At 43.7% G+C, this 13,830-nt stretch overlaps 2 protein-coding genes and 1 non-coding gene across 6 annotated transcripts; 1 reads left to right on the forward strand and 2 right to left on the reverse strand.

Moving 5' to 3' along the window:
* Positions 1-6,561: 6,561 nt before the first annotated feature.
* pomp (proteasome maturation protein) lies at positions 6,562-8,479 on the reverse strand. The gene is made up of 6 exons (XM_030348558.1): positions 8,388-8,479; positions 8,002-8,099; positions 7,633-7,693; positions 7,190-7,291; positions 6,990-7,083; positions 6,562-6,843 (listed from the first exon to the last, which is right to left on the reverse strand). Exons 1-6 carry the CDS (start codon positions 8,388-8,390, stop codon positions 6,776-6,778), a joined length of 426 nt encoding a protein of 141 aa, XP_030204418.1. The 5' UTR covers positions 8,391-8,479; the 3' UTR covers positions 6,562-6,775.
* A 183-nt stretch (positions 8,480-8,662) lies between these two features.
* On the forward strand, positions 8,663-8,734 carry trnac-gca (transfer RNA cysteine (anticodon GCA)). The gene has a single exon. It is a non-coding gene; the product is annotated as a tRNA-Cys (tRNA).
* Positions 8,735-8,941: 207 nt separating this feature from the next.
* On the reverse strand, positions 8,942-13,689 carry LOC115537002 (uncharacterized protein C11orf65 homolog). Of its 4 annotated transcripts, none has more exons than XM_030348562.1 (11): positions 13,529-13,688; positions 13,257-13,265; positions 13,037-13,133; positions 12,626-12,718; positions 12,387-12,440; positions 11,945-12,154; positions 10,979-11,109; positions 10,566-10,742; positions 10,249-10,304; positions 9,832-9,873; positions 8,942-9,032 (listed from the first exon to the last, which is right to left on the reverse strand). In XM_030348562.1, the coding sequence occupies exons 2-11, from the start codon at positions 13,262-13,264 to the stop codon at positions 8,989-8,991; spliced, it is 912 nt and encodes a 303-aa protein (XP_030204422.1). In that variant the 5' UTR covers position 13,265; positions 13,529-13,688; the 3' UTR covers positions 8,942-8,988. The 4 variants fall into 4 exon arrangements, with proteins under 4 accessions (XP_030204422.1, XP_030204421.1, XP_030204419.1 ...); XM_030348561.1 differs by having other exon boundaries at positions 13,257-13,312; XM_030348559.1 differs by having other exon boundaries at positions 13,037-13,136; positions 13,257-13,312.
* Positions 13,690-13,830: the final 141 nt, after the last annotated feature.

Below are 13,830 nucleotides of genomic sequence, written 5' to 3' on the forward strand. Positions count from 1 at the left end.
CGAGAAAGTGGTCAGATGAATAAAAATAATTGCAAAAATGCATTTTAGTTTTCAATATTCCACTCAGAATACAGAACAATTCCTTAATTTCTCTCTCCCTCCCATCCCTGTTCCATTGCAGTCGGTCTCTCAACCTCACTCGTTCTTGTTATTCTCTCTTCATCCTCTTGTTTTCTCTCCCTCCCTCTCATAATCTCTCACAGTCCCCTTATCCCCCCTGGTTCTCCTCCTCTTCCTCCTTCTCCTCCTTCTTTCCTCTCTCCTTTTTCTGTCATCCTCTCACCTCATGCTTCTGGGTTTGGCGCGTGTGCATGCGTGCGTGCATAGATTTGTGCATGTGTGCGTTTGTGTGTGTCCAGGAGGGTCTATGTTTCTTTTTTCTCCATGCTCTGATAGTTTCTCTGCTATAGTTGGCATGGAGGTTGTGGAGGTGAAGTGTGCTGTGGATGAAGACGGATCGCCACACTGGGGCCAAGGCGGTTGGCTTTTCCCATCTCATTAAAAAAGACACAAACATTCGATGAACGCCGGTCACATCTCCACCGTGGAGAGATTCATGTCACTTTACTTTGTCTGCTCATTGTGTCTAAGAAGAAGTGGTTTTGCACTGCGGAAGATTCAGTTAAAATGCAACCAGTCAGTCACCCTGTCAGAATCGTATAGTAAAAGTGTCTGCCGCTCAACTTTGCATATGCCACCCGGTGACAACAAAAGGAGCCATTGCAGTCCTACAATTTGGAATGACAAGCAACATAAAAAATCACTTGATTAGCTGCCATTGGCAAGAAAGACTTTATTTTATTTAGTGACATGATATTCCTTCGACGGCTAGTGACACCCCTACAACCATATTATACAAAATGTGAAATCGAGGAAGAAACCCAGACAGACAAACAAAATCAAAAAACAAAAATAAAGAAATAAAGAAAGGGTGAGGGGAATCTTGGGGATATTGGAAAGACAGAAGAGTCTTTGCCACAGCAAGGCTGTGATTGGCTGCTTGGTATCTGGGGATACAGTGGGAGGAGGAGCCTGTCCTTTTGCTTACGGTGGGATGCCGCGTACAATTGTGCCGCTGCTCAGCAATTGATGTGCTCTCTCTCCCTCTCTCTCTCTCTCTCTCTCTCTCTCTCTCTCTCTAGAGGGAGAGAGGGAGAGAGAGAGAGAGAGAGAGAGAGAGAGAGAGAGAGAGAGAGAGAGAGAGAGAGAGAGAGAGAGAGAGAGAGAAATAAATAGAGCTTTCTACCGACAGGTGTAAACAACTTCACACTAACCCTAAAAAATGCATGGTAAGAAAACAGGGAAATCTGATATTGCCATTTGGGGACGTCTACCCCAAAGTGAGCCAACACATCATCTGATCATAGAGGTCATGGTCAGACCTCCACACTAAAGGCTATTTTCTTAAAGGGCCGATTGATAAACCCAGGAATCACTACAGGTTTGGTTGCAAAGTCAATGAGGGGCTAGGTCACAGTCCCAGCGTCTCACCGACAGACGCCAGATCGGCAATGCACCGCCTGAAGTGCCCACTCTCGCTGGTTAACAGAGAATAGCCTCTACCACCCACTGGGAGCCCACAGGGGACCAGCTATTTGAGTCCAGTTACGCCAATCACCAGCCACTTGTTAGACTGCGCTGAAACAAGCTACTGTGATAGAATTGGCTGTGTTATGTATACCATATGTTCTGATGGGTATTCCTGTAAAACATACCAAATGCTATTGGATATACATGTTGAACATGCATGCTATGTTAAGCTATAGGCCTTATCTGATTATGCAGTTGTCTTTTTCCTGACTTGTCATACAATGGGCTAAAATAGTTAAAATAGTCAAACTTTTAGGCCTGGGCTATTGACTCGTGGGATTCATCAGTATTGTCCACCCCAAGATTACAATTGTAAGGTTCCTTTTGTTGCACCTGTCCTAATTTGTCTTTAAAGTAGATTAATGTTAATGTGAGGCTGTCGTTCTCCGTGCCTTCTAAATATTGAGTTTGGTTGTCTTTTAAGCAGGGATTCTGTTTTACATTCTTCTCCTGAAATCGCCATTATGACTGTGGAGACTTTGGGTTGCTCATGAAACATTGCTTTTAATGGATGAAGTCAGGGCGGTTTGCATATTGAGCCCAAAATACAGAATGGTATACAAACCAATTAAGGATCATAGCTGTGGATTAAAACCGGAGAACCTACCAAGCCCTGAAAGCATTCTTATATATTATGTGTGGTTCCAAAAATAGTATATCTCTCTTTTGTTCAAATACACTTTACTTTGTGTCATCTGACATGTGACAAAGTCCTAATTTAAGGACAACCTTTATAGTTCCAGGCTAATGAGGAAAGCAGTATAGTGACCTTGTCGGGATGGGTTTGGCCAAGAGGTGTCATAGATGCATGAAGTCATTCAGCAGATGAATCCAAAGTGCCTTGTGAGGACAGCATTCACAGCATAGGCTAAAAGAGTCTTTATGAAGGTTTGGTTGACAACTTAATGGTAAACTCAAAAGTTAGCCTTTTCACGTTTATAAATGACACACGGATAGCTTTGTCGTATCAAATATGACTTTTTAAACATTCAACTTTATGTTTTAAAAAATAAACATTGCGAACATCACAGAAGCTTGTTGAATTCACTCTTCCTTGCACAACCTTAATTTTCCTTCAACTATCTTATGATAGAATCATCAATGATATGCATCATTGGACACAAAAAAAACGATTGGTCTTCGAAATGCAATATTAGACATGTTCATCTTGTTTAAACCGAGCAGTGTTATCGGAGACTTATAAATAGACCACGATTAAAAATGGGTTAACCTTTATAGTCTTATATGCAGTGTTTTATGGCAATCAGTAGCCCTGGGGCAACTCAGAAGGGTTTATGTTTTCAAAGACTGCATCCTTGAGCTTTTAATGGTCACATTAAGCAGCTTTTCTCTCTTATACGAAAATCTGTGCTAGCGGCTTAACACAAAGTTCCCTCTGGGACAGTACACTTGGTTTTAGTGTTTTAGCCTTTATCAACACGGGACGTGTTTTAAGTGCTTTTATCAAAGTCTTTAATAACCATGGAATTGTACATTAGCTTTGTCATAGAGGAGTCAAGTTCTGACCCATAAGGAACATGGAGCAGCACTGCCATCTAGAGGTTTATCAAAAAATGTGAAAGATAACGATTTATGTGTCGACATTTACGCGAGAGGTGCATTTAGTCCCTTTTTCTTATTTCAAAGACAGTTCTGCAATTTCTACTTAATTATAACACTAATAATAAATGATCAGTTTTTTATAGCTTTTCTAAGTACTCAAAGACGCTTTACAAATAAGAAAGGAATACATACAGACAGTAGGCCTACAGACAATCAAACAATAGGGACAAAAAAAACACACACAAAAAAAACACCACAACAGGCAACACATTTAGAGAGCGGGAGAGTGGAAGATGGCGGAGGATGATTTGTCAAATATTGTAGGTGGTCCTGAAGAGATAGGTTTTAAGTTTACTTTTGAATGAACAGACTGTATCAGAGTTTCGGATGGCCAGAGGGAGGGAGTTCCAGAGGGTAGGAGCGGCGATGGCGAAGGCTCTATCCCCCAGGGTGCGATACTGCTGATAGAGGTGAGAAGGTTGGCATCAGCGGAGCGTAGGCGGCGAGTGGGGGAGTGGCGATGGAGGAGATCTGTTATGTACGAGGGTGCAAAGTTGTTAAGCGCTTTGTAGACGGTGAGGAGAATCTTGAAATGTATGCGTTGTTTGATTGGAAGCCAATGAAGTCGACGGAGGATGGGAGTAATGTGTTCTCTGGAGGGGGATTTAGTAAGCAGTCGGGCAGCAGATTTTGAACATATTGCAATTTTTGAGGAATAGTTGAGGGGAGGCCATACAGAATGCTATAGCAATAGTCGAGTCTGCAAGTGATGAAGGCGTGGATTAGTGTTTCGGCAGCTGAGGATGAAAGGGCGGGTCGAAGGCATGCAATGTTGCAGAGGTGGAAGAAGGATGTTTTCCGGACGCTATTTATGTGTGACTTGAAGGAGAGCGTGGGGTTCATGATGATGCCGAGGTTTCTGACCAGGGGGGAGGGAGTGACAGAGTGACCATCGATGCAAAGTGAGAAGTTCTGGGAGGTGGGGATGATGGTTTTTGGGCCGAAGATGATAATTTCAGTTTTATTGCCGTTGAGTATGAGGAAGTTGTGGTCCATCCAGATTTTGATGTCCGTGAGACAGTTGGTGAGAGTGGATAGGATGGCAGGAGTAATGGCTTTGATGGTGATGTATAGTTGGGTATCGTCGGCCTAACAGTGAAATTGAAGACCATGGCGGCGGATGATGTGACCTAGTGGGAGTATGTAGAGGATGAAGAGGATGGGGCCAAGCACACTGAGACTTGGACTCCGTGTGAGATAGGGAAGGAGTGGGATTTGTGGTTGTTGATGGAGATGCATTGGAATCTTTCAGACAGGTAGGAGGTGGACCAGAAGAGGGCGGAGTCAGTTTTGCCAATGGATTGCAGACGGCTGAGTAGGATGGAGTGATTGACGGTGTCAAAGGCAGCACTGAGGTCGAGGAGGAGGAGAATGGTGAGGGAGCTGGAGTCAGAGGAGAGTAGGAGGTTGTTGTTGACTTTAAGTAGGGCTGTTTCAGTACTGTGGTGGATTCGGAAGCCGGATTGGAATGTTTCGTATAGGTTATTGGAGAGGAGGTATTGCTTGAGTTGTGTTGCGACGGCTCTTTCCAGTAGTTTTGAGAGGAATGTGAGGTTGGAGATGGGTCTGAAGTTGTTGGGGTCATCTGAGTCAAGGCCAGGTTTTTTAAGGAGGGGGGTGACGGCAGCAAGCTTAAAAGGTGGGGGAATGGTGCTAGAGTTTAGGGAGGAGTTTATGGTGTCTGTGATGAGTGGGGCGAGAGAGGTGAAACATGCTTTGACGAGTTCAGAAGGCATGGGGGTCCGGGGGGGGGGGGGGGTGGAAGATTTCATGGTGGAGAGTATTTTTGAGAGGTCTGCTGTGGTTATGGGTGAGAAGATGGAAAGCCGGTGGTCAGGGGTTGAAGGAAGTGGAGGTTCTAAGTCAAGGCTTGTGGCAGAGGAGGTGGCAAGCTGGTTGTGGATGATTTCTATCTTGGAGTGGAAAAATTATAGGAAGTTATTGCATTTCTCCGGGGTGAATGAGGATGAGATGTCATCCTTGGGTTTGAGGTGTTTATTTATGGTGGCAAAAAAAAAAGGGTGCGTGGGTTGGAGGATCCAGAATGAATGGTGCCAGAGTAGAAGACAGAACAGGCTTTGTTGAGTGCTGATTTGTAGAGATGCATGTGCTCTTTGTAGGCGAGGGCGTGTACTGTGAGACCGTTTTTCTTGTGTAGCCGTTCTAGTTGTCAAAGTTTTTTTTTTAGTTTGTGAAGGTCCGGGGTGAACCAGGGGGCCGAGTGAGGGAACGCGACAGTTTTAGTTTTCAGGGGGGCCAGTTTGTTGAGGGAGGTAGACAGTGTGTTGTTGTAGATGTTGACGAGGTCCATGGGGGCTGGATTTACAGGAAAGGTGAGGCCGGAGAGAGTGTTTGATATGTAGGTGGAGAGAGAAACTGGACAGATGGATTTAACAAAGTGATTTTGCGGTTCTGTTTGGGTTCGGGGCGGGAATGTCAATAACAACTGAGATGGCCAGGTGGTCAGAGATGGAGAGGTCGGTGCTGGAAACATTGTGGATGTGGAGGCCAGTGGAGCAAACCAGGTCTAGGATGTGCCCACGGTTGTGGGTGGGAGAGTTGATGTGTTGGGTGAAGCTAAAGCAGTTGAGTAGGTCCAGGAAGTCCATAGCGTTTTAACATTCCGGGGAGTCAATGCAGAGGTTGAAATCGCTGAGGAGTAAAATAGATGGCGAGATTGAAGATAGTGCAGTGATGAATTCAGAGAGATCTGGTAGGAATGATGGGTTGGTTTTGGAGGGGCGGTAAATTATTGAAATTATGAGAAGTTTGGAGCCGGGTGGTTTGAAAGCCAGGTGTTCAAATGATGGGGCAGCATGGATGGAGAGTGGGGTGGGTAGGAGGTCTTAATGGTAAACAGCAGCAATACCCCCTCCTCTGCCCTCAGAGCGTGGGTTGTCCAGGTAAGAATATTCAACAGGGGTATTTTGGTTGGGTTCAAAGTAGTCCAGGGTTTTTTGCCAAGTTTCATTTAGCCAGGAGCTCAAGTTGCTGGTCTGTGATAAATTCATTGAGAATGAGGCTTTTATTGTTGAGGGATTGTGTGTTGAAAAGGGCGAGTTTTAGGTACTTTTGTTTTGAAATTGACTGAGCGGAAGTAGGGATTGGGCGGAGGTACTTAAGTATCGAGTCAGTCAACTATTGTAAATTATGAATCGAAAACTTGGAATCTACATGAATCGAGTTTGCACAATGGCTTTCAATGATAAAAAAATGTATGCCAGTCCTTTGTACTTCCAAATATACTCTTTCTGAAACATAGTTAGAAAGCGACTCTTTCTTCCTCCGTCACATAATATACATTTCCTATTGGATTGTTCGATGACCTATGAAAAATTAAATGGTACGTTTATTTTTGTGTTAACGGTTTATTAGAAACACAGGAGGATGAGGGTACAGCAACCATACAAAAAAGGTACATCAACCAAATCGGTCCAACCAGTACTGTTGAGGTTCAGATGTCAGGAAACAAATGGGAAAAAACAAGCTACCAGCAGAGACAATAACACAATGGAATTTATATCTGGAGGCGAGTATATGATTTGTATCCTGGTTTCATTTCTTATAAAAGTCCAAGTTGGTACTCCGTCATCATGTGAGGCTCGCCCATCAGTTCGCTCTGATATGGATCTGAAACAGAGCAACAAACAGCACAGGGGGGTCACAGTTAGCGTCGCTCAAATATATTTTAAAGTGTTATTGGACGTTTACGTCATAATGGTCTTGCAGAAGAGGATGCAAGTAGTAGGGAGTGCCATATTGCAGCGGGTTCTTACCGTTGAGGATGTCCTCAAAGCCGATGCTCTCGTCACTGTTTCGGAGCGTGTCCAAGGCCAGATTGGAACTCTGCAAAAACGGCAGGCGCTGAATCTACCGGGAAAAAAAATTACAGGGATGGTAAATGGCCAAACAAACCAAGATGTGATACACCTTTAGAACACCAAGAGCCAAAGCGACGTGTAGGTTTAAAGTCTACCTGTCTGGCCGCCCTGTACTCCATCTGCAGTTTGAGTGGCGCGTGGAGACCCTGGATGTTTCTGACTGTGGCGAAATTCATCTTCTCCTGGTTCACCTGGAACTGCAAACAGAGAAAAACAAACAATCACATGTGAACATATTCAAAGATCGTTCGGATGCATTTGTTGGCTGTCCTTTCACTCACGTGAAACTCGTATGCACGTTTACATTTAATGTGACATTTAACAGATACAGCCATGTATTTTGAACTTAGAAAATCTATATTGTATGGAATTACGATTTGACATATCACAGTATTAAAGCCATATCTACTACTTTAAATACTGAAAATAAAGTTAACTTAAAATTGTTTACTGAACACAATTCCGTTGTTCAATTGAATAGGACGTCTCTCGGACTCGTGGTGAATGTGTTCAGTCTACTGCTGCGTAATCCACTTACATTCTTTTCAGACAGCTCCAGTGGGTGGCTGGGGAGGATCTCATTTTTTACACTGCTAAACCTGCAACACAAATACACACATTTAAAGATGAGACGGGACACATTTGATCACGTTCAAATGTGTATTTGTACACAGAGAAAAGGCTATTAAATATAGGGTTACCCATTCAAATATTTGTTATGATCATTTAAGACTTTCACATGGCTGTATTTCCTGTATAGTCTGTTCTGGGGCAGTTTCAGCATTCTGGTAAAATCCCATATTTCAACAAATATAAAACAATAACAAAAAAACGATTCCCACACGATAGACGTCATTCAAAGGGCAAATATAACCACGGCTCGACTATCATCTCGTGGCGGCTTTACCCGCTGCGGAGGGTGTCCTGGACCCCATAGGACCCGTGGGGGCAGAAGCCGGTCACCGGCACGCTGTCTTTCAGCTGGGAGCGGAGTCCTCGAGTATTCTAGTACAGAAAAGAATACCCCACATGTTGATGTTTCAAGTCCTACCGGATAATTCGAGAAATTAGTAAATACGACATGTTATAAGAGACTGGATCTTGATGCTAACGCTTGCTAGCCTGACGCAAGTGACTAATCAGATTCACAACAAGCAGGGCTTGTTACACACTCTATTGGACTAAGGATGAGGACGCCTTCGTAGCGACATTTTCGATAATAGTAAATGACACAATACACAATTTGGTTGCAGTAATACACACGAGTTATAAATAGATAAAACAATATTATACCATAGTCAGTCCTTTGCTCTCTTTCGCTTTTGCTGGAGAAATTAGAAACTTCCGCTAACGTCGCACATTTGTGACGAAACGTCCGGTTTCGGCGGGGTAAATATTATACGGTAGTAACATCGATCGATATGGTAAAGAAGCAGGGATACGCTAATCAGTTTTGGAAGCACTATATAGAGTAAATCAATATATATGTTTAAAATGCAAATTAGAGTGTATTTTTCCTATCTAAGAATATTTTTGTATAGTGATATTGCGTCGACTGGAGCATGGAAGGGGGTATAGCTCAGTGGTAGAGCATTTGACTGCAGATCAAGAGGTCCCCGGTTCAAATCCGGGTGCCCCCTCACTTTTCTTTTCAGACAGCTAGAGCATAGCACATTCGCAGATGTTCCATCTATTCAAAGAACTGAATTCATTAAAATTGGGACGGTATTTAATGTATGAAAATAAATATCCAGTATTATCCTAAATCTAGCTATGGATTATAACACCATATAATGATGTATGTCTTACAAATTCATATAAACAACAAATAACTGAAACTGAAGACAGTTAGTTGACCGTTCTGCTTTATTGGTTTCGGCCACACATACATGGTTTAGTCTCCATCTTCGAAACTAGATCCAGCTTGACTATTTACACCTGAAAGTGAGATACAATTATAGATTACAAAAAGATTGCGAGATATAATGCAAGATTGGTATGACAGTGAACTGTTTTATTATTTTCAATTTGGGCAATATTCCATTACAATCGTTTTCACACACCAACTTATCTTGTGTGGTCTAATGGACAAAGAAGCAGTTACCCCTGTAGCCTGGGTTCGAGTTATGATTCCATCTTTGTGGGGGTCTCTTGAAGTTGTTGAGGGGGGGGGGGGGGGGGGGGGGGGTAAATATAGGAAGTAAATATAGTAAATAAATATATGTGACACGACCCTTCTCAATGCCATGGAACGCTCCGTTCACTTGCATGGGCCCTTCACAACGGCGTCGTCGGTTGCTAAGCAACGTCTTTGGCTAACTATTTCTCTGCTGATCGACACTACGAATGGTAACAAATAAACTGTAAAAAGACACCTTATGAAGTTATTTTTTCGTTTGGCAATTAGCCGCTCATTATCGAAAATAAGCCCCTTCAGGTCGAAGCAAGACACCTCCGTTTCGCGTCGGTGTCCGGTTCGCCCTGTGTGGGGTTATTTTCCCGATAATGACCGGCGTTCTATTATCCCTTACTTAACGTCAATATTACTCTGTATGTGGAAGGGAAAATAGCTTTATTTGTAATCAAATGTTTATGCTGCTGTATTTTCAGAGACCCCCACAGATATATGAGTTTGCTGCTTTCATGGGAGCCAGACCTCTCTCTATGGGAGCTCAGCTCCCACTGGCTCACACCTAACTCGAACCCTGCCTGTAGCTGTCCTCGTCATCCAACTCACCTATATTTCTTCGATGGAGATGAGGGAAACGCTGCTGTGGTGCTGATAGAAGGCAAGATGTGAAACCAGTAAGTTTTTGCACAGGCTTAAAATGAAACGATTGGATATAACACAATATGTTTTCATGGTCAGGGACTATGAGCTGCTACATAATTGTAATCATTATTTACAATTATTTGATACACTATTTAGTACGCAAATAAGTTAAGAAAGTGAATAGAAAGCTCCCTCTACTATTACTACTACTACTACCTGGTATTCCCCCCATAGGTCAGTAGATGGCAGTATTTCCATATGTAACAATACTGAACCGATAACTGCACTATTGCTCACCATTGGATCGCTACAGACCAGAGGTATACACTGAATTTGTTTGTGTCCCTTCAAAGGAAAGCGAGAACAATAGAAAGGATTTACCTATGAAGTGTTCCGAGGAATGACTGAGCGCCAAGCTTGTCCACTCAGTCATGTAACTGTAAAGCAAAAAAAACAACACATACCTATGAAACACAGCCGACCTGTCAGCCCAATAGAAGATGCATGTAGGCCAGTAGACACTGTGTGTCTAGACACAATGTGGATAATGTTTACAGACAGCTGCTAGCATTTCTGAAATACCTTCACTTCACTTTAGAATCCCCAAACCTTCAACTTCCACTCAAAAAACCCAGAAGTCCCTTTCCCCCAGATATGAAATATTTATATTAAGCCGAGGTCAATCGTTTTTTCTTTACTCTTCAAAGTTGAGCACGGTGGTCCACTCCTGGAGCTCGTCCACCTCCCAGTCTGAGCTGTGATTGGCTGTTCCGCATCGCTCCACGTCCTGGATCATTCCCTGCAAAGCCCTCTCCACCAAGACAGCCTCTTCTGGATCCACTGCAGGTGCCTGCAGGTGCCTACCGTGGTTGTACCTGGTGTACATGTTTACGTGTGTGTGTGTGTGTGTGTGTGTGTGTGTGTGTGTGTGTGTGTGTGTGTGTGTGTGTGTGTGTGTGTGTGTGTGTGTGTGTGTGTGTGTGTGTGTGTGTGGGCAGGGGGATTGGCAAGAGGTAGAAAGTAAACTGTGAGAAAGGCAGCGGGCAAGAGACATATAGGAGCAGGGAGAGAGAGAGGGAAGAAGGGAGTTGTATCTGGCTCCACCGCTCACATCTGCCTCATCCATTCTATCTTCCTCTTTCTTCTCCTCTGCTCTAAATCCCGCCGCCGTTGCAGCTTGCAATGGTGGAACTCCATCTTTTTATCAGCGTCGAGCTCCACGGGGTTAGACAGGGGTCCCAGCTGTTCAATGGGATAATAAACGATAACAATTTAATACACAAATTGTACCAGTCATTTTCTAACTATGATAACCAGCCTGTAGATGAGACCAGAACTAGGGAAAAGGTTTAACCTGTGGCAGAGGGCCAAGCTTGGTAGAAGCTGTGTCTCGACTTGAAGCTTGTTTTAAAGTCTATGTCATGTTCTGCCTACAGCTTTTGTCAACAACAGGAGTACACAGATTTTTCCGCTTAATGTTTGATAGTACAGGGGTAGCCAGAGGCACATTCAGTGCCTGCCACATTCCAACCCAATGCCAGTTGAGGAAATATTTGGAAAGGATGTTTGCTTCTGCTGGATCAGTTTACCCTAACCTATAATCATGCAGGAGATAAAAAAGGAAATTAAGTAAATGCTTAATCCAGTTGAGACTTGTTACTTTGTGTCTTCCGTGTGTGACATCTGTTGGTGTGTGCACGAGCCGAGCCAACCCCCCACACGCCCAACAAAACCACCTAACCCCATCCCGGACCTCACTATTATTCAAACCCTGGCTACGGCCCAGATTATACTACCTTACAGAGCTCTTTACTAGGTGCATTAAAGGCTTTAACTCTTCTTAATCTGATTTACAGGTTATCATAATTAAATATGGGGTCCGAGACACTGGTTTTACAATGTATTCATTTGTATGACAATGTATGACCATTAAGTAATTTCGCAAAACACTTTTTACCCAGTGACTTGTGATGGTGAATCCAGACACAGGTCATTCAAGAGAAGGCAGGTGGGGCTGGAGGAAGCTTACAAATCGACTGCCTGCGGACATTGGGAATCTAACCCGGAACTGTCTCACCTTACCGGAGAGCAGCCGCCAGCCATTGTTCTCCACCCTGCGGTACCATGTGGACCGGTTCTCCGGGATCAGGGGCAGGCCATTGTGTGTCTGCCTGGGCACGGGACACTTATGGCCTGGGAGGGTGTAGTCCTTGGGGCTGTTGGCGCACATGTCCACAATGGGTCGGTGGGTGAAGATTTTATAGTAGATGCTTGGAGGGAACCTGACCTGAAGGAGAAACACAGCGTTTAGGGGGACTTGGACCCAAAACAGAGGCGTATACCTGTAGGCATCTTTCAGTTAGATGATGCTAAATGATGTCAGCTAAATTATGACTGCTAAATAGAAAACAGTGTGATTAAAAGAAGATATAAAAACATTGTTGGCTTTGATGGTTCTGTGGAGTTTTTGCTGCCTGGGGATTTTTGCACGAGGTACCGAAACGAGAGGTTGATCCTACCCCACCGAGACGGAATCGGATGTACACCCCCGCAGCAGCATCCAGCAGAGCAGCCTGGAAAACACGGATGTCCATCTGGTGGTTAGTGTCGAATCAGAACCAGCACTCGCTATTTCACAACACCTGAGGACTACCTGGGAGTTTTTAAGTAAGGTTTTACATTTCTTACCGTGAATATTTGATGAGTTGATTCAACTTCCTGACAGATTTTTCATTGATTTGATTGGCTCCTACCTTACCTCCCGGGGATTGACGGATTTGAGCAGCCCGCGTGGATCTCCATGGTAACGGAAGCTTATCGTCCCTTTCAAGTAGGCGTAGACCCGTGTGTCCTAAATTTGAAATAAAGCGGTGATGGTATTTCCATTACATTAACATTCAAATGTTTGTTAATGTCTATGTGCGTTTTTTTGTTGGATCCTATACAGATCTGTGTAACATGGGTCACACCGTACGCCATAATATAACCACTGCTCATTGCAGTGTAAGAACAGAGTATGCATCTGTAGGAACATGTGCTTTTTTAGCACTTTGAGGTCATTGAGTTGATGTGCGTTATAAATAAAATGCGTTATTATTATTATTATTATTATTATTATTATTATTATTATTATTATTATCATCCACTAGCACCCAACCCACACACCCACCACATGTCTCCTCCAGGCTCTCTGGATGATCAGGGCTGCTCTCTGATGGGGCTCGGCTTCCCCTAGGACACCCTCTGCCTCCAAACTACAGCTGGTGCTGCTTAGCCATGGAGCAGAGGAGAAGAAGGAAAATTAGACAAGTAGATTACATCAAATGGCCGGTTGACACACCCACGGTGCATATCTTGCAACTATTTCAGTCTCGGGCCAAAGGTCTTACCTACACATGCTTTTGGGGTTTGCCAGAGAAATGTCAAGTCAGCTATTCAGGTGAAACTTATGTTCAAAGCAAGAGAGGTAGAGAGAGGAATTAAAAAAGGAATACAGAATCAAAGTTTTGCAATTATTTTTCAATCATCTCTCTGGCGTTGCTCCATTGACTTATTTGCGTCACGAATCGGCGTTTAAAAAAAACAAAACAACGAAAGAATTAATTAACTAAACAATATGCACGCCTCATGCCGTGAATGTAGGCAACGCTTAACTTCTTACCTCCTTCGACGTAAAATAAATATTTTCCCTTAACCATATTTGGCACCCATTGGCCCAATGGATTACGGCTGGCGAAGCGTTTGTTACCTGGCAACGTTATGCAGGTCAACATAGCGTTACGCACGTAAACACAGCGAGCACGCAGTCAACAGGTGGGGACAGCCCGGCGGCCACTCCCTCCATACAGGCTTTATTTCAGTCCTGTGTGGCCTGCTGTATTTGCTATAGCAGCAGTTCACGTGACCCTTGGCCCTTTTCTATGGACATAACTTTAGATAACGACATGAAGACGGATAAACCGG

This window comes from Gadus morhua, chromosome 23 (genome assembly GCF_902167405.1).
Source record: "Gadus morhua chromosome 23, gadMor3.0, whole genome shotgun sequence".
In the NCBI taxonomy this organism is placed as follows: Eukaryota; Metazoa; Chordata; class Actinopteri; order Gadiformes; family Gadidae; genus Gadus; species Gadus morhua.

Excerpts from the sequence above, each read along its gene's own strand:
- pomp (XM_030348558.1), bottom strand. Across the intron at positions 7,694-8,001 it reads CAGGACACCCTCCGCAGCGG|GTTTAGCAGTGTAAAAAATG; the intron begins GTAAAGCCGCCA and ends TTTGTGTTGCAG. Across the intron at positions 7,292-7,632 it reads TGGAGCTGTCTGAAAAGAAT|TTCCAGGTGAACCAGGAGAA; the intron begins GTAAGTGGATTA and ends CTCTGTTTGCAG.
- LOC115537002 (XM_030348559.1), bottom strand. Across the intron at positions 12,441-12,625 it reads AATCCGTCAATCCCCGGGAG|GCTGCTCTGCTGGATGCTGC; the intron begins GTAAGGTAGGAG and ends CGTGTTTTCCAG. Across the intron at positions 9,033-9,831 it reads TCTCCATCGAAGAAATATAG|GTGTAAATAGTCAAGCTGGA; the intron begins GTGAGTTGGATG and ends TCTCACTTTCAG.